This window comes from Thunnus albacares, chromosome 16, assembly GCF_914725855.1.
Source record: "Thunnus albacares chromosome 16, fThuAlb1.1, whole genome shotgun sequence".
NCBI lineage: Eukaryota > Metazoa > Chordata > Actinopteri > Scombriformes > Scombridae > Thunnus > Thunnus albacares.
Genome location: NC_058121.1, coordinates 2,100,389 through 2,125,269, shown reverse-complemented (window position 1 = coordinate 2,125,269; position 24,881 = coordinate 2,100,389). Strand labels below are relative to the sequence as shown.

The following is a 24,881-nucleotide window of genomic DNA, read 5'->3' as shown; positions in this document are numbered from 1 at the left end:
CCATGATAACTTTCCAGAGTTCAAAAATCTGTGCAGTGTGCAGTGTTCTGACTTCCAAATAATAAACCTTCAAATTCACAAATATGTGACTCAAACTGGACTGGACTATTGTATGTCCGGTATGAAGCAACATGCCCCAACCAACGCAACCCCTTGCATTGTTTTTAACATAGGGCTGATTTCAGTCTGAATGTCAGCTAATCAACCTTGCTTCCAGCAGCAGCAGGCAGCTGTCTTCTGAGAAAAAACTCTGTTAAACCCACTATACACTACCTGTCCAGCACCAAACAGCAGAGACATACCGTTAGAGACTGGCTGGTGAAAAGAGACAGATATTTTTCTCAGGAGTTACTGGAGACCAAAACAAGTCTAAAAGGAGAGTAAATGTTATATTTGGCCAGAAGCATGAGGTAATATATTTGATCTATGCCTTTTTCAGCTTATGTGGAGATCTTCTGTTGCCTGGTATATTCAGTCATTCAAATCATTTCAGTATTGTGCTCTGTGATGGCTGTTCTCCCCAGAAGGAGAAACAATCAACCAATCAGAGCTTCTTCCTCTTCCGACATATCCAGCTAGCTTTCCATGAAGACAAACAACAGAAACATGGCCACAAAATGGCTAAAGCATGGATGAGATCACTAACACCTGTTGTTGTACATTGACTTACAGAAACAACAACTCTTAAATCTAAGTTTTCCTTTGATTCTTCGATTATTGGACTAGTTTTTCTGGTCCTCGGTGGCAAAAATGATCAATGACTGCAGTGTTAGATAATTAAAATAATTAATATTCTGGCTAAATTAAGACTATTCACTAAGTAAAAGATGAGCTAAGCCATTCAGCTCTGTTAAGTCCAGCAGCTGCTCACTTCCATCTGTAAGACTAACAAGGAAATTTCACAGGGTAAGTTCAGTGATAAGTGTTGCAGAGAAAATTTTAAAATGGAAAGACATAGGACAAAAGTAAATCGTGTTAATGCAGTTATTACAAAAAGGAATGGAAATATGGATGTAAACAGTCAAGAGGTGGGTTACACAAGCTTTGAGTTTCAGCTTAGGTTTTATTTTTGTAGCTCCAGCCTTTGGCTCTACTAATTATGATAACCTTTAACTCACCAAAGTCATTTTAGAGATCTGGGAACACAACATCATCTTTAAAAATGGGTCCAACAGGGCAACAAACACGAGTGGTCATTACGATGGTTATGAGTATGCTGTTATCATAAAAGATGGCTGGAGTTAGAAAAACTAAAACCCAAGTTGTAGTATACTAGATTTTTCTTCAAGGTATAATAATGTCTGTCCAGCTCTTCATTCCCAGACAGCCTTAGGGTGGGGTGGCTATTGTGTATGTTATGCTTAAAATTAGTCTGTTTTTGGCATAATACTAATCTAGGAGCAAAACTATGTGCAACCAGCCCCAGGAGGTCCCTGGAATATGATTGGGGTACATATGATTTTGTGATAAAATAATGTAAAGGAATAGAAGCTGAATGAGCAGTCGCGTCCAGCGCTGATATGTGAGCCAGAGTTGAGGATATTCACACTCAGAAGCGTGTGATAATCCTCAGCCATCCTGCCGATCATGTTGCTCCACCTGAACATACAGGATGGAAACAAATACCTCTTTTCTAAGGTTAACGAAATGGTTTCCCAGTTCTTCCTTTCACTGCAACAGTTTGGGCTAAAACGCACACACTCAGCAGTACACACACCAGTAGATCAGGTTAAAGAGGATGTAGGCGCCAGGGAAGATCATGCGAGAGTAGGTGTCGATGGTGTGGGTGTTCTGGATGATCCGGAAACCGCGGATGCCCTTCTTCTTGGTCCCTGTGGACTCATTGTCAAGGGAGAGGTGCACCACCATTCGCTCCTGTTTTTCTGACGCATCCTCAGCAGCCATGGAGGCCCTGGTGTACCCTGCCAGGCTGTTGGCATCTGCCTCGCTGTACGTTCCATCCAGCATCATGGTCCTGGCATGAGACATGCCACAGGTGCAGGGGAGCGTCTGGGACTGGGCGAGAGAAGGGGAAGAATCAAGTTTGAGTAAAAAGCTAAAAGCACAGTTTAGAGATGTGTTCCATTTCTGAAAATGTCTTTGTTACCTGTTCCCTGACTTTTTCTCGGAGCTTCCGGTCTTTTCCGTCCCTCACCGTTGTCAGGTAGTTGACAGCAGCATATTCAAGCACAGACAGGAAGACAAAGACAAAACTGACCCAGAGGTAAATATCCACAGCTTTGATGTAGGAGACCCTGGGCATGGAGGCGTTGACTCCAGTGATAATGGTAGACATGGTGAGCACCGTGGTTATACCTGAAGCACAGAGAATATACAACCTAGTGTTAGCATGGCATCAAGAGGGCTTTTTTGGAAATATCCATTTCATCTCTCTGTGCAGTAGAGAGAGGGATCTGGGACATGTAGGATAAAGACTAGAAACAAGAAACTGAGCCAGCCCAGCTCTGTCAAAAGTGAAAAAATATGCCCTCCAACAACTCTTTTCACAGTTAGAATTTTAAAAGTTGTCGAATTTGTTTCTGAATTTAGTGATTTCCTGTATCTCTCAGGAGGACAACACTTGTAGAGAGTATGTGTGAATATTAACATTCAGCTGCACGATAAGTGCAGAGAGCAGTGATGTTGGGAAGCACTTTGTTACAGTTGAAACAAATCTAGGCTTATGCCTATTAGGCTACTCTACATATCCTTTAGCAACACTTTTTCTGGTCTGCAACTGTTGGTAGAGGAATACACCACAAAATCAAGTTTGATATTGGTAGTGCAGCAAAGTCAATTGCAAAGCAATACTCCTTTGTAGTTCCTGTGACTGAGACTGTGAGAGATGTAAAAAGCAATCCCACTAAATTGTTGTAGCGTTTTATTGATGTGACAATAATGCACACAGCAACTTTAAAAAGTTAATGGAATAGTTCAATGAGATGAGAAGATTTATCTCAGTCTTATGTCTTTGTGTACAGAGCTGGAGTGAGCATGTGGTTAGCCTAGCTTAGCATAAAGGCTGGAAGCAGGGGGAAACAACTTGCCTGACTCTGTCCAAAGTTCAAAAATACACCTCTAAAACAAACTAATTAATAGGGATGTGCAGAGAGCTATGTGTTTATGAATAAACTATCTTACGAAGGAGGTCCCCACACTGGGTCTGGAACTGGAGTGTCCCAGATCATTGATGACTACGCTGACTACTGAGCTAAAACTTTACTCATTGCCTCATTGCAGACAGACCTCTACCTATTTATACACCCATAACACAGAGACAGCACAGCATGTAACGTGTAGGGAAGAACTTCAAAGGCGATTATTGCTTTGCACTTTTCATTTATTGCCTAAGGAGAAGGGCAACAACAGGTTATGGAGAGTCCCTTAAAAGCACTTTGCATGTGTCAGTAACTCAGCTTTATCTCTGGGGAACACCCCCAACTCCGTAAATGATGTCCAAATAAGGAAATGTGCATCATGTAGCAGGTGGATATGATTCCCCTAGTTGAGACCTGCGGATAGACGTAACAGCGGAGCAGAGGAGAGAGACTGAGATGTAATTTGACATGTTTTTTTTTTCTTCCCAAAAACAAATAAGTTTTAAAATATTTGTACGAAATAAATGTTCATAAAAAACCCACTATTTGAGCTTAACCTGTTGTTGAGAAATTCTGAACATTGGTCAACACCATGGTGAAGAAAGTGTACAGGAGCCTTGATGTCTTATGCTGAGAATATTTATCGAAACACTTGGCCAAGCGGAAAACAGAAACAGTAGACATCAAGGTGTTCTGCACAAGATCGTCTCTTCCCATTCTCCCTTCTGAAAGTCTGACTTTTAGTCTTTAACCCCAACAAATCATCCCACAATATGAAAAATTAGTCTTATTGGCTCATTTAGTTTCTAAACAAGGAGCTCCACTTTACCCGTGTTAGTTCAGGTCACGTTGCATGGTACTTTCAGGTCACTGTCAGCACAGTCTGGTTATGCCAATATAAATCTGCACAATCACCTATCTGTGGTGTCTAGGGAGTCTTGGGCCATCTTCCTGACCTTGGTTAACAACGCCAATTCACTCACTTTGTCAGAGTGGCTCCAGTTTTCCCAAACATCACAGACAGTTACTCTCAGTCTCAAGGAAAGAAGAAAATGCCTCCTTCTGCTTAAGAATATTAGTGTGACCTCAAGGCCCACACTTGACCCAGTATAACCCCTAAAGATGAAAAATTCCATAACATTGCCAAATAACATATTTGGATTCGGGCACATCCCTATTAATTAACATATTCTATCTTGTTTATTTAACCGATACATGGACTGGTTTTATATACTATTTCTTAACAATGTATCCATCCACCCAGCATTTCAGTACAGCATGTCCGGCTGTAGCAAAAGTTGCCAATTATGGTCCATGAGCACAGGTTTTATTTGGGTTTTGGTCTCTGCAAAGGCACAGTAGCTTTTCACCAGGAAATAGGTCTAGACTAACTCTGTTAAGCTGTCGTTTGACATTTTTTATCATGTATTGTGATTATTAGTGGGCTTCTGAGGCAATGGTAGATGTTTTTCTTTTGGATAGAGCCAGGCTAGCTAGTGAAGAAAGTGAATAAGCAAATTTCCCAAAATGTTGAACTTTCCTTTAACAGTGTGGTTCCTCTGGGGTTCAGCCATTCTAACTGGGTTATGCTCTCAGGTCATTATGATGTGCTTTGGACACACACTGAATTTGAACGGACAGGACAGGTCAGTGTGTTGCATATCTTCTTACCTAATGAGACTCTAGCGGGGACGGCCCTGCGGTCAATCCAGAAGGACACCCAGGACAACATGACCATCAGAGTGGCAGGGAAGTAGGTCTGCAGCAGGAAAAAGAAGATGTGACGCCGCAGAGTGAAGTTGATGTACAGACGGTTGTACCAGCCTAGAGACAGGGAAGAAGCAAAACACATCAGATGTTTGCAATTTATATTGTTTACTTGTCAGAGGTAAAGCAGGGGAATGATGTGCTAAAATGACAGAACATACACACAAAACACAGAATGAGGTGAAATACATAATAATATGCACAGGGATGATGGAAATCTGGAGCGGTGTATGAAACCAAACCAAACAAATAAAATAAAAGCTGAACAGGAAAGAGATAATTGCATTGGATAACAAAATCTATGACAGCAAAAGCACAGAAAGGTAGAAAAAGGCAGAAATACATGAAATATATGAAAATAAATAATAAACAATAGCCCAATTATGTGTATTTCACACATTTTTCCCCTCAGTTTTCTTGAGTTACAAACTCCACAGATGAAGTACTTATCTCTGCATACAGTGATGATCTCATTGGATGAATAAAATCTCATTGAGGCAGGACAAATAATTATTCTTAAAGTGAACGTAAAGAGCTCTTACTGTCTCCTACCTATAGCAAGAACTATGTTTTATCTCTGATAACCATGAGGCTCATGAATAGTGCTACCCAGGACAATTGCTCCTTGAAAGACAAATTGCTACTTTTTCAAATGTAAGACACCAACTTAACTGCAATGGTAAATGGCTGCACTTATATAACACATTTCTAGTCTTCCAACCACTCAAAGCACTTTCACACTACAAGCCACATTCACCCATTCACACACTGATGGCAGGGGCTGCCATGTTAAGTCCCAACCTGCACATCAGTAGGAACTAACTTATTCCTACACAGATGCCACAGCCATCAGGGGCAATTTGGGGTTCAGTATCTTGCCCACGGACACTTCAACATGCGGACTGGAGGAGCAGGGAATCGAACCACCACTCTTCCAGTTTGTGGATGACCTGCTCTACCTCCTGAGCCACAGCCACCCCAGGCAATACAGTGTGTTAAGATGGATGCTAGGACTCTCTATTTTTATTTAAAAATTTGAATTATCTTTAGCACGTGGGAGAAAACAGTATGTTCAATTTTTATTTATCTGTTTGAGTCATAACCTATGTGTATAATGCTCTATCCATCTGACCATGTTGCTCTGTGGGTAAACCAGGCTATTGTTATTGTGTTGTGAAGTAATGTGAGGAACCATTTTTGAGTTGACATCAGATGGAAAAATCATTGTTTGCTGATTTTTAAAAATACAACTGCCTTAGTAGTTTCAGCAACGCTATTTTGTCACTCAGTGAGGCAGTGAGTGGTGGCACTGCAAATGAACAGAACAACATCAACCCTTTAAAAAAACAGCCCTAATGGGCCAAAAGTGTCAAAATTGGCAATGGCAAGGATTTCAAATCCTTTGAAGATCTTCAAACTACTTCAGCTCATTCAGAATGTTGCTTCTAGGATCCTTACACAGAAGAAGAAAAGTGAAGACATCACACCAATTCTCAGGTGTCCGCACCAGGACTGTAGTCAAGATCACCTCAGTCTGAGACAAGTTTAAGTTGGAGCAGTTTGGAGATCGAGTAAAGAGAGAGTCCAAATGGGGTTGCTGTCAGAGTCAAGACCAAGTACTGTCCTTTAGAAAAGACTGAAATGTGACAGCAGCAGGAAATCTTGATTACAGCTCTCAGAAAAACATATAATTATATGTTATGTCATTATATATAATTATATGGAAACTAAATATCATTGCACAATAATAAGACAAGCATTACCTGCACTTGTAAATGACAGAATATAGAAGAGTGCCTCTCCAGTCTGCTGCCAGAGCAGCAGGCAGCACAGGCCAAAATAAAAAATAACTTTGGTCTTGACCAAGTCTAGTTGGCTTGGTCAAAACCAAACCGGAGGCAAGTCAGACCCGAGTTCTACAGCCCAGCTTCCATTATGTATTCAACAGAGTCCAAACTACTACTTGTCCTCAAATGGTTTGGAATCAGAATATGTCTTTTTTTACCATATGAACCCTCTCAGCTGTTCTAGTCATCAAGTAGTGGTCTGGTAACTGTTCCCAGAGTCCAAACTAAACATGTAGAAGCAGCACTGAAGAGTCACCCTGACTTTAACTACCTTTAAATCCAGCTCAAAAACTGTCAAGCATTCACCTTGCACTTACATTCTGAGCTGTCTTCTATTCTCTCTTTTTAAAAATCTTTTTTTGTTCTTAATTTTGCATTATATGAGGAGCTTTGAACTGCCTTTGTATTATAAAATGTACTATATAAATATAATGGCCTTTACTTCCAATTTCCCCTGTTCCCCAGATAAGGTACAAACTCAACACTTGCTCCATGTTGACCTGTTGTCTTGATTAATCAGTATAATGTCCATTTCCACAGCACTAATTCCATCAGTAGAGCAAGAGTAACGTCAGGCATTCCACTTTGTCTTTTTCCCTTAATGATGTTAAGCTGTCATGAATGAAACTAAACACTTCTTCCAGAATTCAGTAAAACTCTTGCAGCCTTCTCTTTTTACGTTGGCTTTTCATCTAAAAAAACAACCCAAGAACATCAGAGGTGTTGAGTTTTAACGGCAGTAGCTACGGCAAAGAAAAAAAAACCCGACTGGAATTAATTAGAGTTTGAAAACATTATTTATGTTAATAAAAGTAACTCAGAGCAGCAGAGTGGCAAGTACAACATGACTCTGTTGTTGTACTGATGTAATTAGTGCAGTGGGAATACACGTCATATCAAATTTACCATGTGTGTTGTCGTGTAGGCTACAGGTAATTTCAACCTCAATGGTTTTTTTACCTGGCCTTTGTTAGCAACCGGCTTTTATTTGTCAGTGCTGGCGACTTTGAGGGTCAGGGACCTTGCAGCTGTTGAGCGCTTATTTGCGCATTTGGTAATTCAGCCTTACACAAAATTCCACTGATCATTCATTTTGCCACTGTACCTGTGCTGCTGTAGAAAGCCAGTCTGGAGGTAGTGTGAAACTTCTGGATGAGGAACTGAGACAGAGAAATCCTGTCGTCGGTGCTCAGAGACTCATCACCACTCTTCCAATACAGCATCAGGTCCTCGTCTGTGTAAGCATCTGATGGACAGAAAGCATGAATTTAAGTGTAGAGTTGTATTTGTTTCATATCAGCAGCAGTAACTGGATCATTGCTAAGACTGAAAAACAGATCAGAAACTAAACAATGCCATCTGTCAATGTAGTAACACCCACAGATGTTAAAACATGATAGAGGAATCTCCACTGTTGTTGTGCACCGACTTCTCACTGATAAATCACAATTCTATGTTTCTGGTAAGTGTGATGCTGGTTTAGACAACATGCTGCAAAATGCTTTAGGCCTTTAATAACTTCTTGGCAAAAGAGAGGAGTGTGAGGGAATTTGAATTCTTACAGCTCTCCAGCTCCAGTGTGCATGTCTGCGAGTCCAGTGGGAACCGACTGAAATCCATGTTGCACGCAGCAGTAACTGTAACCCTAGGGAATTAAAAGCAGAGTGTAAACCACACCATCTCTGTGCGTGCTGCACCAGGACCTGCCAAGTCTCATTTTGTTGGTGTGAGGAAACCCTGTGTAGGCACATATGTGTGTGTGTGGGAGCTTCCTGTCCTAACCTCAGGCTGTAGAGGACGTGACCGTCGGGGAAGACCCGCAGCATGATGTTGTCAGTTGTGGTGTCGTGGATGAAAGACCTCTTGGAGTGGACGAAAAACACATCCGGCACCCAGATTTTCTTCACCAGGCGGCCGTCAAAGGTCATGCTCTTGTTGGTGGAGCTGGGGAAGGCCAGCCTCTCATCCTTCCAGTAGTGCCTCAGATACAGGGTCATGGTGAAGTCCTGGGGGAGTAGGGGGAGGGGTGACAGAAGCAGAAACATCCTCTGGATTAAGTCTCACTAGGACTCTACTTGTTTACCGCTTCTGGTTTATTGAATTCCACTGGGATTACACTGTTGCGGCCGGCCACTGCTGGATTATATGGATTGTTTATGACTAAACATACATGGTCAACAGAAGTGTTGAACATATGTTAACTAAGTGCAGTCCAGAGCTTCCATTGGTCCTAGATTACCCTTGACTTCTCGCCTCCTTCCCCCTGTTGCTATGCAGGCAGGAGTGGTCCTGCCACAGGAGATCATCCTCTATCCCTTTCTCCTCATGTCATTACATAAGACCAAATCAGTTTGGAATAATGGCTGCAACAACACATTGTACTCTTGGCACCCACCGCGAAAATACCTTTGATGTTGCGTAAGATGAGGTCAGGGGCATGTCTAGATCTCTCAGATGAGGTATAACTGTAATGCCGTAAGTTTACTAATGAGAGGTATTTCAAGTGTTGTGATCCTAAGTCTGTATCCTTGAATTATTATTTTAGGGTACTGATAACTGACAAACTTGATTTCAAATGCCCTGAAACCTCTTGAAGCAATACTGTGTTACTTTTATTACAAATAAAAATTTGAGTTGATTAGCAATAAAACACACTCTTGCTCAGTTCAGTACACTCAGGTGTTTGTTTGTTGCAACCACTCTTGGTCTAGTATGACCAGTAGCTTATGGTCACTGATGTTAGCTAATATTAGCAAACATAAGATAGTTAATGCGGTGTTACTATCATTATTGAGTCAGTTTGCTGCATAGTACTGTACCTGTGCTATTGTTGTACTACACTTTAGCATTAACCATTATCTCATAATTGCTGCAGTAGCTAATGGTGACTAATGTTAGCAAACTTTAGGTAGATATTGTTGTATAACTGAATATAATGAATCAGATTGACTTTACTTGTGCTACTGATATACTACATTCAAGCATGTATTATTATCCAACTGCCACAAAATGAAGAGTTGTATTCATTAGCAACAAAACGCTTTCTTTCTCAGTTCAATACACTCAGTTGTTTTGCTACAGGCTCACTTGTCTGGTATGACCAGGATGGTGGCTAATGTTAGATAATTTAGCAAACATAAGACATATATTGCTGTGTTAATGGCTCAGTGCCATGACTTTATGACTCTACTAGTGCTGTTGTCGCATTCACTGTTAATGTATATTCTCGTTATTGTCAGCAAATCCCATGAAAATTCACAATAACAATGGATTGATCAAATAACAAGTGTTGTGTATGTATCAAAGTCTGACATATCTTCTTCCTCTGTGCCAGAGAGCTCCATTGTTATCCAAAAAATATTAAAAACATCAATGAGCCACACTGTTACACTGGGTGACATGTTCCTTCATTACCGTGAACACACGCACTGTAGTTTATTTTGACTCAATCCCACACACACACTCCTGCTGCCAGAAATATTCATTAGAGCACCAAATGTGGATTCATTTGCCACTGAAAATAGTCCCATATAGTCATATGCAGTGGGCTCAATTGGCCCCTTACTCTTAAATACATACATTCTCAGACATATGCAAATAACTGAACCACAACACAAGTATCCATATTTGCATTAGGGTAATCAGGAATGACATGTTTTTATCACAATTTAATGACTTAAAACTGTATGTGCTTTAGTGTGTATAATTCCAGCCCTTTTTTCTCAACATGCTGTACAATTACTGTGTTATACTTCAGCTATGAAGTTGGCTTGGACAGAGAAAATTACAGAATAGAACATTATTTTCCTTCATGAATTGTTTAGGTCACTCACTGAACACTTAAAGCTCATTTTGCACTATTATGCCTTCTAAATGTTGTCTATTTCAATCATCATAAAATTGTATAACATTTATAAATACAATAAAATACTAATTGTGTGTTGCAAATCTCATTGAAGCAGTGTAAACTGCTACAAATGATTGAATTAACTTTTAGTAAATTAGTTTCAAGTGTATCTTAAAGCAACAGTCAGGAGCCCAAATGAACACGGAAACATGTTTTTCTTGTTGTAATCATTCCTCCTGTTCAGACTGACCATTAGAAGATCTCTTTATAATGCACTTACAATGTAAGTGATGGGGGACAAAATCTTTGAGCAAAAATATATTTAAAAGTTGATCTGAAGCTAATATGAGGCTTCAGCTGTCTGAGTCACTCAAGTAAAGTTGATATCTTTCACAGTTACACAGTTAGTCTTTTTTAGCAAAAAAATCCCCTCTTTGTGTCTTGAGCGACAGTGTTTACCTGTTCAGGTGCAGAGGAAGGATTGTAACAAAAAAAAGGAATGTTGCACTAAAAAGACTGTAACTTTGGAATATATTGACTTGATCTGACTTATTTGTATGGCTAAAGCTTCACATTAGCTTCAAGTAAACTTTAATTTTTTGCACAGAAGGAGGACTGTGGATTTTGTCCCCCATCACTTACATTGATAGTGCATTATGAAAGGATAATTATAATAGTCAGTACGAACAGGATGAATGATTATGGTAAGAGAAACATGTTTCAATGTTCATTTGGGCTCCTGACTGTTGTTTTAGGACAGACTTGAAAAATTGTGAACCCATCCTTTAAGCTAACATTCTCTCATATCATTGGTAATGAGAGGTTCCAATAAAAAGAAGGTCTGTTAAACTATTCATTCATCCATCAATCATAATTTTGAATTTTGAAATCAAGATTTATTTCTTCAGAAGGAACCAATGGGGTCTGAGTGCCACAGACGGAGTAGGAAATCAGAAAATATTGAGAAACTGACTAACACAGTGTTGTTTTTAGATTTGTTTACCATAAGAAAAGTACAGAATAATGCCAGCCTTATCCTTATCCTCTTGTTTTTGCAAAACTGGACTCTTCCTAAATGACACAGGAATAGATCATTTGCTGTAACTGTCAGGCATCCTACAGCTTTGTGCCATAACATAATGTCATTAAGAGCAGCCATCGCCTGGAATCATTCATTTTTCCCTTTCTGTCCCAAAACAATTAAATACAAAACCCCGGGATCCAAATTAAATGTAATCCTTGACTGTCCTTGCAAATGAGAGCTTACACAACATCAGGATGGCAGTTTTGGATCCAATTTATGGTTCCAGAACAGAAGGTTTAATTACATTACTCAACATGCATTCAGTTTGACTTTGAGCAAAATAAACAATTCCTACCACTGAGCTTTCATAATGTAATTCTAATGATCCTACTGAAAACAACAACTAAATAACTAGAACTAAAAGGATACCTTAATCTGTCATTTCAACCTCCCAGTGATGTACAAATGCCAGTAAAAGAACACTGGTATCAGAGGAGCAACTATTGATTGCTTTATTAAACCACATTTAGAATCTGATCTAGTTCTTACAAAAAGAAAAAGTTGGATTGAGAAGTGTTACCACAGACGTAGTCCCTGTGGTGCTCATATGTCCATTTTCATGCTGTTACTGAAGAATGTTCATGCAATGCCTCATTAGCTGCTTTGTCTGAGAAGAGCTTCTTCCCCATGTGTTGGATCAGAGTGAGTCCATTTGTTAAAGTCAGCAACTTTCAGAGCTGAATCTGTCACAGATTTACAAGTTAGATTTGTAACATAATCCACTGGAATAGTAATATTATATTTCTACCTCTTCAATAATCTCATTACTTTCTGTTTTCGTTTTGCTAGCAAACCTGATTGGATATTCAGTTAAAGAGACAGAATAATCCATGTAATCCTCTATTTTTCTACCCAGACTGAATCTATTCTAATTACTGTTATTTTCCGTATCTACAGCAGATTTCAGTTCTTTTTGGAATCCATTTTCCCCTGATCCTTACTGTGTGGCATTTAACAATCTCAAGCCACTTACCATGTCTACTTCTGATATGCTGTCCAAGCTCTCCACCTGAACATCCACTCCAACAGGAACAGCTGGACCTGCAGATGAATATCAGTCAGACAGATTAGAGTTTATATCCATATTTTTCAGTTGTAGTGTCTTCTAGTATGTTGTTTGAACAAATCATGTATCATACTCAGGATTGGAGCCGAATAGTGCATTCCACAATACAGTATGTCCTACTGTTATATGCAAAGATGCACATCATAAAACGTGTTAATTGAAAATCAAAAGGAATATACAGTAAATGAGTTTACCAACACGATCACCATACAGAACATTGATATTGGACAGTCCTGCAATTGCTGGATTATGTTATTTCTTTCTACAATATCTGTGCATGACAGTATGGTGCAGTGCCCATTCGAAACGTGCCTGTTCAGAACGGGCCGATTGGTTATTATTTCTCAAGAACCGCATATGTATATATCAATTGACAAACATATCAGTTAAAATGATGGGGAATCAATGAATTAAATGGTTTAAATCCAGACAGAAACTTCATCAGCGAGACTAAACTGAGGTTCAATTGTAGAGGCAGTTTAGAGCCTTCCATTGGTTGATTCTGCTGCCAATCAAACGTGTCTGCGCTCCTATTGGCTAGTTTTGCTGCCTCCACCTCTGTAAAAATACTCCTGTGTATGCTCATTCTTCTCTCTCAGGCAGTTTAACTGAGGGGGGCGCATGCCTTTGTCCCGCTCAGCAAGTCAGAGCCCAGAAGCCCCACCCTGCTGTGATGTGAGGGTGTTTATATCAAACAGCCCCTGCTGTTTGCTTGTTTATTCAAAGTTAATTAAATGTGTCGCATGTCGAAACAAATTCACACTCAACACTGCACTTCCTTGAGTCCTCAGCAGTACATCCGCCAAGTGTGAAGTAGAGTCAGAACCCAGAGGTCCCGCCCTGCTGTGATGTGAGGGTGTTTATATCAAACAGCTCCCGCTGCACTCAGGCACAGAGCTGAGCAGCTCGGTGTTCACTTGTTTATTCAAAGTTAATTCATAGTAAACATGTCACGTGTCCAAATTGCACCAAATTCAACATTGCATGTCCTTGAATCCCCAGCACACCTGCTGAGTGTAAGGTCGATCGGATGAATGGTTCTCGAAACATGCAAAGGACATACAGACAGACAGACGAGAGACAAGAGATTCCTTGCTTTTTAGTCAGGTGTCTGAGACATCCTGCAGTAAGTCTTGAACATACATGCCCAGTTTCGTTCACAGTACGCAGTTCAATAGTAGAGCTTCAGTCTCTTAAACTTTTTGTTTTAGTTTAGGCAACTAAAACACTTCATGTAAAACTCATGGTTTCAGTTTCAGCAAACCTTAAAGGACAGGCTCACAATTTTTTAAGTGTGTCTTAAAACAACAGTCATGTGTCCATGTGAACATTGCTGTGTGGTATGATTTGATTAAACACAAAATAATTTAATGATATGCATCATGTAAACCCAAAACTGAATCTAGTCTTTAAACTACATATTGACACAGGGCTGCTCTTTAAGACAGGACGTCAAGAACAAACCCACTTTAAAGGGAAGGTTCACAATTTTTCAAGCATGTCTTAAAACAACAGTCAGGTGTCCATTTGAACAGTGAAAGAGGTTTTCCTCACTGTAATCATTCCTCCTTTTCATACTGACCATTAGTCAGTGTGTCCAAACAGTCATTTAGTGCAAAAATGTATTTAAATGTTGATGTGAAGCTTCTATGAGGCTTCAGCAGTCTGAGTTAGTCATATCAAATGGATATCTGACACATTTACAGTCTTTTTAGCATCAAATTCCCTCTTTGTTGTTTCCCTGTTGAGCTGTGGTGGAAGTATAGTAACAAAAAGAGGGACTTTGGCACTAAAAAGACTGTAATGTTGAAAGATATCTACTTGATTTGACTAATCTGAACGGCTAAAACTTCATATTAGCTTCAGATAAACTTTTAATTGCATTTTTGCACAGAGGGAGGAGTTTCACTGTTCATTTGGGCTCCTGACTGTTGTTTTAAGACAAACTTGAAAATTTGTGAACCTGTCCTTTAACTGTTGTCTTGCATATGAAAGTCAGATGCTCTCTCACACCATTTTGCTACATAAAGGACACAATACATCTTGCACTGGCACTGGACATACATTATATGCAGCAGAAAAAGCCAACATGAACATAGTTCCTCAGGATACTGGGCTGGGGTTTACACTGTAGCCAGCTAACTATGCATCCCTAGTCTAGGTAGTTAGCTAATCATAGTCCCCTGAGGAGATACACTAATGATATGCTAAAGAAGACAGTATACTCCTCACCAGAGAACAGTCAACTGCTAAAATGAATGCCTTGTGGTCATGCAAATAATATCTCCTCTCTGTATCAGAAGATGTGGAAATAGCCTGACATTGTTATAGTGCCTCTAATTGTCTTAGTAGGTCTGGGTGATGAGAGACTGTGACTCAAATCTCATCTCCTACCAACAGTCAGTCTTGTTTTCTTTTCAATATGACTTTGATGGCAGATTACAAAATGTCATGTTCAGCCAGTGGTAGAAAGTAACTAAGTACATTTACTCAAGTATTGTACTTAAGTACAATTTTGAGGTACTTGTAATTTACTTGAGTATTTCCATTTGATGCTACTTTATACTTCCACTCCCCTACATTTCAGAGGGAAATTGACATTGTGGGTGTATTTGATGTGCTGTTGTGTGTAGCTTTGTATTTTGTATGATGTGTTCTGTTTGTTTGTTTTTTTGTTTGGTTTTTTTTGTTTGTCTTGGTTTTTTGGGTATTTTTTTTGTTGCTTTGTACTGTTTGTTGCTGTGCTGTTGAATGTTTTGATTGTGGGGGACCACAGATGCAAATTAGCTTTGAGCTAACTCCAGTACAGTGCATCTTTAATGTTTAAAACTGCACACTGTCCCAATCAATAAATCAAATCAATCAATCACCCAAATATTGTACTTTCTACTCCACTACATTTATTTGACAGCTTTAGTTACTCTTCAGATGAAGATTTGACACAATGGATAATATAACAAGCTTTTAAAATACAACACATTGTTAAAGATGAAACCAGTGGTTTCCAACCTTTTTGGTTTTTGACGTCTTACAAAAAGCAGTGTGTAGTCGGGGTCACATTTCACATGTCTATGAGTTGTTAACAGCTCCACCAACAGTAACATGCTGCTCTAACACTGATGCTTCAGTATTAATAATCTAATGATGTCATATATAATAATATATCAGTCAGAGGGACCAAACCACTACTTTTACTGCAATACTTTAACTACATCAAGCTCATAATACTTATGTACTTTTATTGTAGTAGGATTTTTCAAGCAGGACTTTTACTTGTAATGGAGTATTTTTACATTGCTGTATTGGTACTTTTACATACTGTAAATAAAGAATCTGAGTACTTCTTCCACCACTGGTCCCTCCATACATATACTCATACAAGGTGTCAAAAATCCTCGGTGAGTTGTTTCTTTGTATTGTGGAGAGTAATGAACACTACAGCCTCAAGGAGCCAAGCAAGACGCAAGTGGAGCCCAGGGCAGCTTAAATTGAGGTCAGGACATTTGAACTTGAGTTAAAAATGCTTAGACTGAGGTTTTATTGCCAAAATTCATTAAGGCACAGAAATAAGGATTTAAAAAAAGAGAACCTGAAGGAAACTAACAGAAAGAACTGGAATTCTTTGTGACTTCTGAGGTCAGTCTAGTCACATTAAACTCACACTCCACACACACTGAACAGTGCATATGTAGCAAGCAAGCTACAGCTAACTTACAGTTGGTACATTGGCTTATTTGGAGTGAATAAACACAGACTGCATACTCTCCAGCAAGAAAATTTGTGCAGATAAAGTGAATTGAAAATGTTCTTTGCATTCTGTCTGAACACACTTTTAAAATGGTAAAGAGAATTTTGTATCAGTCTTCCTAAAATGTCTTGTTAACTTGTTTGATGCTGTTATTTGTCTCCGATGAGGAATATTAATCATTAAACATTAATTATGCAAAGATGTTATTTTATTTCAAAAGAAATATGAGTGTCAGTTCTGTTATAATTTGTATTCTCTCACACACTCCTAAAATAACAAGACGGGGTATCCTGCTGAGCCGTGACCAATGACTCAAATGATTTCACAGAGAACTTGCATTAAACACAATATTCTCTATTTGTTGATATGTTTTGTTTAGCTGACTGAGAGGATTATATTTAAGGCCAGTTTGGGATTTAGCAGGAATATAGATAGGTATGCTTTATCATCAATAGCAAAACAAACTCACACACCCTTCTTTCATTTGTGTATTAGTCATATAGAGTCACATTGGCTGCTGAAGTATTGTTAATCTGCGCTGGTGAGGGTGCCAGCCTTACATAACTAGTGACACGGCAAAGCTGCTACCTGGAAGAGGGGATATTAACTTGTGCCCAGTTCCAGCTGTCAGCAGAGTGTCCTCCCTACACTCACTCACACCATATGCCACATATCACGTGCCAGACTCAGTAGAGCTTGAGCTCCTGCTGACATGTTGCCTCTGTGGACATAACACCAGACACCTGCTGAGAAAAAAGCCTCGGCCAGCGGTGCTTATGGAGCGAGGTCAGCCTGTGGTTTCGCCTCCGCTCTCTCCACAGCTGGGTCACAGCAGGCCACAGCGAGAACTGATTCTGTGGTAAATAGCACTGCGGGGACACAGCAGCGGTGAAAAAGGTCTTTCCAGAGGAGAGTAAAAGCTGTGAATGTTCCCTAAATTACAGGCTATGGAAGGCTGTTTGCTGTGTTGAAGGTTAGACACACATTCAGACTGAAAAGGCTTGTTAGACGGGACAGTCGGGTGCTGGAGAAATGTCCTGCGTGTGGTTTTGCCAGAAGATTTCCTTTTGCTATTTTGAGCTGACAGCATCAGCGAATTATTCTACGTCACTGATTATCAGATGAGACTCATGAATGCATCATAGCGATGCTCCACTTCATGATTCCTGCTGGCCCTTCTAGCCATCAGTAGTACTTCCGTGTGGGCTGATATCAAATGGGGCATGAAGCAAGAGTGCGTCAGCCAATGCTCTCTCCCTGACCTTACAGTCCCCTGAACATGACCAACACAACACTGAGTATCAACATCACAGTGGAGAAAAACACCCTAAGTCAAAGTTAAAATGCAAATCAGCCTGTTAATGAGTGCACGCAGCCTGCAGAATGAGCAGAGTGATAGTTTCATTGTTCTGCTTTCTTTAAGGCACCACTAAACCCCAATGGCTTCATTTAATACCACCTCTTGCTCTTTAAAATGTAATTATTACCAAAGCATGGGAGCGCAAACAAAAGCATATAATCTATACACATGCACAAAGTGACATAAAAGCAAACATTTTATTGGCTATGTGTGGGGATTTATCCAGCTAGTGAAATTTTTATCAGGCTAATTATTTGAGTCACCGTGTAAATGGGCTTTCATTTCTCTCCGTGGATGAAATTTCATAATGTTTCTAATTAAGACAGTTACAGTTGTATGTTACATTAGAAATACATGTTGGTGTTGAGGAGGGACCAGCAGATGTTCAGGCATATTAAAATGGTAAGCCTGATATTGTGTAACAGGGGAAAATTTCACTTCTGGAGGCAGTTTCTTGGGTTTTTGCAGGTACTGTTTAAGATGTGTGTGAGCGCTCCCGCCTGTCTTTACTGCTGTGTGCTAATCTAATGGAACTTTGTGTTCCTCAAGTATTTAACGGGTAAGTTCACCCACAGGGCTGGATTAACTCGCTAAGGAGCCCTGGGGCAAAAATGAGCTGTGGACGCCCTGTTCCTCCCCGCTCTCTGTGTGCTGTATTCTGTATGTACCCTGTCGCCTTCAGCTGTTCAGAGCACACAGCACACTACACATGGCAGCTTCATTATATTTGGCCCAGGTACCAAACAGTGTGCTTGGCTCCAGGTTTGCAGTGTCAAATTAATTTGTGGTAATTTGATCAAACATATATTAATTTAGGAATGTGAACTGAAATAATAAAGTCTTAAAACTACATTTTGACATCAATACCATCTACTAGTGTGGCCCACAAGATCAGGTATTAAACATCGCCTTATGATTTCTGTTGATACTGACACATTTGCACTCAAATGATAACAAACTAACAAACACAGTGAATCTGGGGCTTTCAGGGGCCCTTGGAGTCTAGGGATCTTTGCCTGGTTGGGAATGCTGTACTATCTAGCCACACAAATAGTTCTGTATTATTTGTCCAGATTTTCAGATGTCTTTCTCTGACATTTGAGCCTCCACTCCAATACAGTGGAGGTGAATGGACTTCTGTATGTGGTGCTCACAGAACAGAATTCATATTAAAAATGTAACAGTGTAGATGAGGGTTAGGGTTAGGGTTAGGGTTAGGTAAGGATGTAAAGCATCTCGAATGCTGCTGAAATATGGGGAATAAAAGGCCCCGGAGTTAATGTGCAGACCATGAGCTGCTACATCTCCAGTTTGTGTCTGTCAGTGGACCTTTGTTGCATATCATTCCCCATCTCTCTCTCTCTCTCCTTCATTTCCTGTTATCTTTATGCTGTCAACTGCCCAACAAAGGTGTACAAAGCCTTTGAAAACTATTTTAGAAAAGCATAAAGACTGGATGCAGAGGGAAAAAAGCTTACCAAAGTTCAAAAGTTCAAAAAAACACCTGCCAACAGCTCTAAAGCTCATTAATCAACACATTGTATCTCATTATTTAAGCTGTACACAAACAGAATGTAAAATGGTGAACAGTCAGGTGCAGCTTCCTGAACTTTTGTTGTCACAGTGAGATATCATTGTGCTTATTGGCCAAAGTGGTATTAGCCTGAGATGCTGCACAGGGTTCTGGCTGGATGGATACACTGTTGTACTGTGAGCATCACAAACAAAATTCCATTCAACTCCATTCTATTGAGATGGAGGAAGAAATCCCAGAGACAGATATCTAATAAATAATCATAAAACTATCTGCATGGGTAGATAATAGATGTAAGTGAGAAACATTAGCTGTTATAAGCATACTGGACCAAGTAACCAGAATGTTTTATTGAATTCAACTTTTCATTTGTAAGAAAAAATTTGCATTATTTTTTCATTGTAAAGTTTCATAGTTGTGCTTTAAGGGCTACTGGATACATAAACCTGCCCATCATCCTCCCCACACACAACACAGCTGTCCTGAAACACAATGTCAGTTTGTAAATTAGACATGAAAAGCTTTCACAGAGAGTCAAATATCTCCCATTACAGCTGCACTTTGCAAGGATTCTCAGTCGTTCATTTACTCAGCTTTCAAAGATGGAAATGTCCTCATGTAATTTCTATGGATGTGTCGAGAATAGAGGGGAAGAAAACTCCCGATCCATTCCACCTAATGATGCTGGATTGCTCTTCTTTTCATGGATTAGCAAGTGTAAATCCACCATTGGTTCACCCTGGCTAAATTAGACAGCGAGGCCCGTGCATTAGAAAGGATGCATGTGGTGGAGGGTTCTTCACAAATGAGGGGGAAACACGCCGTCTCTTTAATGCAAATGTGACTAATGCATGACAGGTCTATCCACCCTGTTAGATATGTTTCTAAACCCGAGGCAGACAGGGAGGAGGAGCTCCATAAATAGATGTACCCAGGAAATCACAACCCGATGTGATGACAAATACTCCCACCAAACAAATGTCTTCTTCCCTTCAGCTTCCTGAACACGTTAGATTTGCGAGCCACAGCGGGGGACCGGCCAGAGGGAGCAGCGCAGGTGCTCTAATCAGGATAACAGAAACCCTATCAACATTCACACATCCACCTGCACATAATTGATAATGCAAACCCCATCCAGCGTTGCTCTCTGAAGCTACAAGAATCTTAACCAAGCAAATGACATTTCTATATTCAATATCTTTGTTCTTTGGGATAAGCTTTCACCACAAGCAGTTTATTGTGAGCATTTGGACAATAAAATGCTCCACAGTCAGGATTTGTGTGATTGTGACTTGGGAATTTTCTCCATCCCTACACTGACATCCTCACTGGCACGTCACAACGTGGTTCTTGATAGTGTTCGCCCAGCAAACAGGAAGCGGCCGTATAAGAGGCTTTCATTAGTAACACTGCAGTCGCTCCTTTTGAAGCCAGGAGGAACCACAGCAGCTGCTGCGCGCACACACACTTCTTCCTCAGCCAAATGAGCACGCGGCAGTCTCACAGGCAGCAGCGGGGCGCATACACAAGTCAGCTTTTGATGATGTTTGAATAAGACGATTGCATTCTTCCTCTTCTTCTTCTGCTGCTGCTGCTGCAGAAGCTGCTTGCGCCGGGGAAACAAAAGCTGACAAACACAAGACAAAAAGTGATCCTCAGTGGGATCCACGCTGCCATCTGTGGCTGCAACTATAGTCCCAGAGGAGCATGACATTTCATTTAGCTTGCCACCTCCTCCTGTGCTTAAATGGAGCCCATTTATGTTAAATACCAGAGTACGGGACTCTTTAGTTCAACAAATAAGCTTCTTATTTTTAATTGCTTCCCCAAATCCCAGCAGCATTGCCATTGGCCTGTCATTCAAGGTGTAAAGCAAGGACACACATACACCCTCACACTTGTACTCAGACCCAACACATGACTGATCAGTGTCAGTTCTGGAAGATACATACAGACATTGAGACGTGGGAAGGTCTGGCAGAGAAATGAACTCATCTTGAGGCATCACTCTGAAGTGGCAGAGGGGATGAGAGGTTTGTTTGAGGTTTTCTATGAGGTGCTGCAGGATAACCTCTGTCTGACTCTGTATCACTATGTGTTTAGAGTGTAATAGGACCTGCTGTGGATTTCTCAGTTTCTTCCTTTTTCTCCCTTTTGGCTTTAGGCTACAAACTCCACATCTCATCTATTCCTGTCCTCTTTAGGTCTCACATTCAAGTTCAAAAGAAGACAGGTGGAAGAAATAAACCTGTCTCTGCCTTTCCAGTCAGCGTGGCATCATCATTCATTTCACGCTCAGGTTCAACAAAAGGTGAACCTTGAAGCGTTAACAGCAGACTAGGCTGAGTCAATGTTAACTTCCTGCTGAGCTGAAACATCTTATTATGTTGATGTGATATCAACCAGATAAAAGACTTCTTTAAAGATCAAGAACAATGGATATATATTCCCACATTATCATCAACATGATCACTGATTGTAAAGCCCCCTGAGCTTACCTGCGAAGGCGGGCCTCATGGTGAAGTCATGTTCATCTATGCGCAGTAGGTGGGTAGTCTTCACCTTTCGGGTTTTGGTTCCATCCGCAACCTTCTTCGACAGAGGACTGACAGCAGGCAGCAGACAGAGAGGAGAGAGTGTCATTAGAATGAGACTACTGTCAACAACCCCATGAATAGATCAAAACCAACCATGCAGTAGTCCATCCCTCTCTCCAACTCCACAAACATATTGCCAGAGAAGAAGGTTGATGTTGCTGCAAAACCTATGTTATGTCCAATGCTAATGTTTTTTTAAGATTCTTTCTGTGCATGGCAACTTTAGTCCAGTTAAAGGTGGGCAAGATCGTGGTTATGGCACCTAAACTACAACTAAGGTTAGGCAACTTAAAATATTGTGTTAGAGTTATTAAAAAAGGAGAGAATTAGTAAATCTATGACAGAACATGAATGCTCCCATATGGAAGTCAGATCCACCACATGCCTGATCACCACCCAGATGTCCACGCCCTTAATGAAGGGCAACACACATAAGCATATGATGTGATGTGCATCAAAACACCCACAACCATTACTTTCTGTGTTAGCCTTCACACCAGCGGCATCTTGACACATGACAACTCTCTAGAGAAGCAACAATTTCATCACATCCAGTCTCTGGATTGGCACATCCTGACTGTGTGTCGACTGTATGACTCGTTCAGTGGGTGCTACGGGCGACAAATGATGCAACCATCCACAATGCAGCTGCTGTGTGTTGCGTTTGCTTTCCACCTCTCTACTTAAAAGGTATACTACTTCCTACATTGGCGCTGAATGTTTGATGGCATTAAGTGTAAATCATGAGATGTGGAAATGTTCAGTATGAAAAGTGTTTCCTATGTTTCTATCTGTAACTCCAAACACACTGGTTCAGGAGGTGAAGATTTGCATCTTCACCTCCTGAAGATGCAAATCTGTAAAAGGCAGCGCACAAATATATAGTTTTATTTTTTAAAAAGACTGGTTCCCAGCTGGGTACTGTAGTTTTCAACAAAAATGACTCAAACAGGAGGATATAGTGCATTTGTTGGGCACTATTTTCAGTGGTGGATTAATACGCTAGTGAGTATTTGTGGCAGCAGGACCGTGTGTGTGGGATTGAGTCTGAAGTATACTACAGTGTGTATGTTCAAGGTGATGAAGGAACATGTGTGTGACTCACTTATGTGTTTTTAATGGTTTTTGAACAACAATGGAATGAAATATATCAGGCTTTCATATACACGTAACATTCATCAGTGGATCAGTTCATTGTTGGTTATGGGTAGAGTGGAGGAGGCCCGTGGCTTTGCAGAGGACATTATGTGAGCAAATTACAAATCCCTCTGGTCACTTTTTTGTTATATCATTTTAAGTACCTCATGTTTTTTTCTGAGCTGCTTTTAGATTCAGTTTCTGCAGGTTACTGTGTTCAATTATTCATTCTTTAGTGAATTTAATTGTAGGTGATTGCTGTTCTGCACATTTGAATGTACCACAGTTCATTTAAAAAATGTTAATCAATTGGTTTTGCAGTAAAAAACAAAATTCTGCTCAGATGAAGAGCCTCAAAAAGGCTGAGATTGACCCAGAGCACAGACAAAACTTTGTGTGGAGCTGGTAATGCAGTAATGTGGAATCAATTAGTCAGTTAAACGATTTGTCAATTTTGATGATGCATTAGTCTTTGAAGTCATATTCAAAGCAGCAATATGAAGTTCCAGCTCCTGTGAATATGAATATTTTCTGTTTTTTTTCAATCTTCCCTTAAAATAAATCTTTGGTTTTGTTTATCAGACAAAACAACATATTTGAACACGTCACATTGGGCTCATCACTATCTTCCTACATTTTATAGAACAACTGCTTAATCAGTTAATTGAGAATTGAGAAAATAGTCATCAGATGAGATTATTGCAGCCTTACTATGCAGAGCCCATCTTGAAATATTATTGAAATGAAGCAATGTCTGCTGCTAGTTCTTTGTTCAGCAAAGAGATAAAATCCAAGAGGGCTGATAACAGAGATGTGACAACCAGGAAAAAATAACCATCAAATAATTGGCTCAATAAGAATTCATGAAATTCATCTGCTTTTGGCGTCTCTCCTTCTTCTCCTTCCTCAAATCCATTCTAACAAAGAATCTGTCTTCACCTGAAATAAAATCCAACATATATTTTTTTTATCTCCATTGATTTTCTGTGTTTTTGTAAACATGCACAAGGTTTCACACGCAGATGAGTTGGAGCGGACCGCTGCGCTCTGACAGCACGGCTGCTTTTTACGCACGGTTTGGTTCCTACAAATTAAGCCCAAAATAGCAGTGAGGCGAGATGTTCAGTTACCAGAACCTCACTAATGAATGACTCACATTGGAAATTGATAGAAACAGGGTTTGGCGCTGCGCAGATCGCATGTAAATGTTGTCATTCTGGATGTTCTTGGAAATGAAGTGGAGGGAAAATCCGCACAGACGCCTCCGCGCATCGGAACCTTTCCCACTTTTTTTTTTTTTTTTTTTTTTTTTGAAGGATGACATCTACCTTAACTGTCACTGTGCTGTTCAGTGTCACACACATGCCAGTGTTAATAGGTCTATTGCGCAGAGTTGTGCGTAAATCAGACTTCTCAGAGATCCAATGGAGAAGGAAGAACAAACGATTTTCCTTTAGCTGTTGTGTTTGTTTTATGATCATGCCTGGGGGTCAGAGTTCACAACACTGCTTCATTTAAATAGAATAACATTTAAAAAAAGAAAAGTTTTCCACACTTACGTGCCTGGCTTGTGAGTCTCTGCCGGCGCAGACCATCGCTTTTTCCTACTTTTGTGTTTCCGGCACTCACCGATCAGAATCAAACACAAAAGTAAAACCAGAAACCTGACGTAAAACGGCATGATGAGTTTAAAAGTCCCGCAGCGAGTCGATCAGTGACGCCTTCGCTCCGCGTGCAGGAAGCTCTGTGCACGGTACCATCTTCCTGTCAGAGGGAAGAGGAAGGTGTGAGAGTCG

At 40.2% G+C, this 24,881-nt stretch overlaps 1 protein-coding gene across 1 annotated transcript; it reads right to left on the bottom strand.

Annotated features, from left to right (window-relative positions):
• Positions 1–1,250: 1,250 nt before the first annotated feature.
• Positions 1,251–24,881, bottom strand: LOC122965816 (gamma-aminobutyric acid receptor subunit rho-2-like). Its single transcript, XM_044330042.1, has 9 exons — positions 24,645–24,881; positions 21,850–21,956; positions 12,617–12,684; positions 8,495–8,718; positions 8,275–8,357; positions 7,818–7,958; positions 4,770–4,922; positions 2,108–2,316; positions 1,251–2,016 (listed from the first exon to the last, which is right to left on the bottom strand). Exons 1-9 carry the CDS (start codon positions 24,764–24,766, stop codon positions 1,702–1,704), a joined length of 1,422 nt encoding a protein of 473 aa, XP_044185977.1. The 5' UTR covers positions 24,767–24,881; the 3' UTR covers positions 1,251–1,701.

Excerpts from the sequence above, each read along its gene's own strand:
- LOC122965816 (XM_044330042.1), bottom strand. The coding sequence starts at position 24,766 with ATGCCGTTTTACGTCAGGTTTCTGGTTTTACTTTTGTGTTTGATTCTG. Across the intron at positions 7,959-8,274 it reads CACACTGGAGCTGGAGAGCT|ATGCTTACACAGACGAGGAC; the intron begins GTAAGAATTCAA and ends TCTGTCCATCAG. Across the intron at positions 2,017-2,107 it reads GAGAAAAAGTCAGGGAACAG|TCCCAGACGCTCCCCTGCAC; the intron begins GTAACAAAGACA and ends TCTCTCGCCCAG.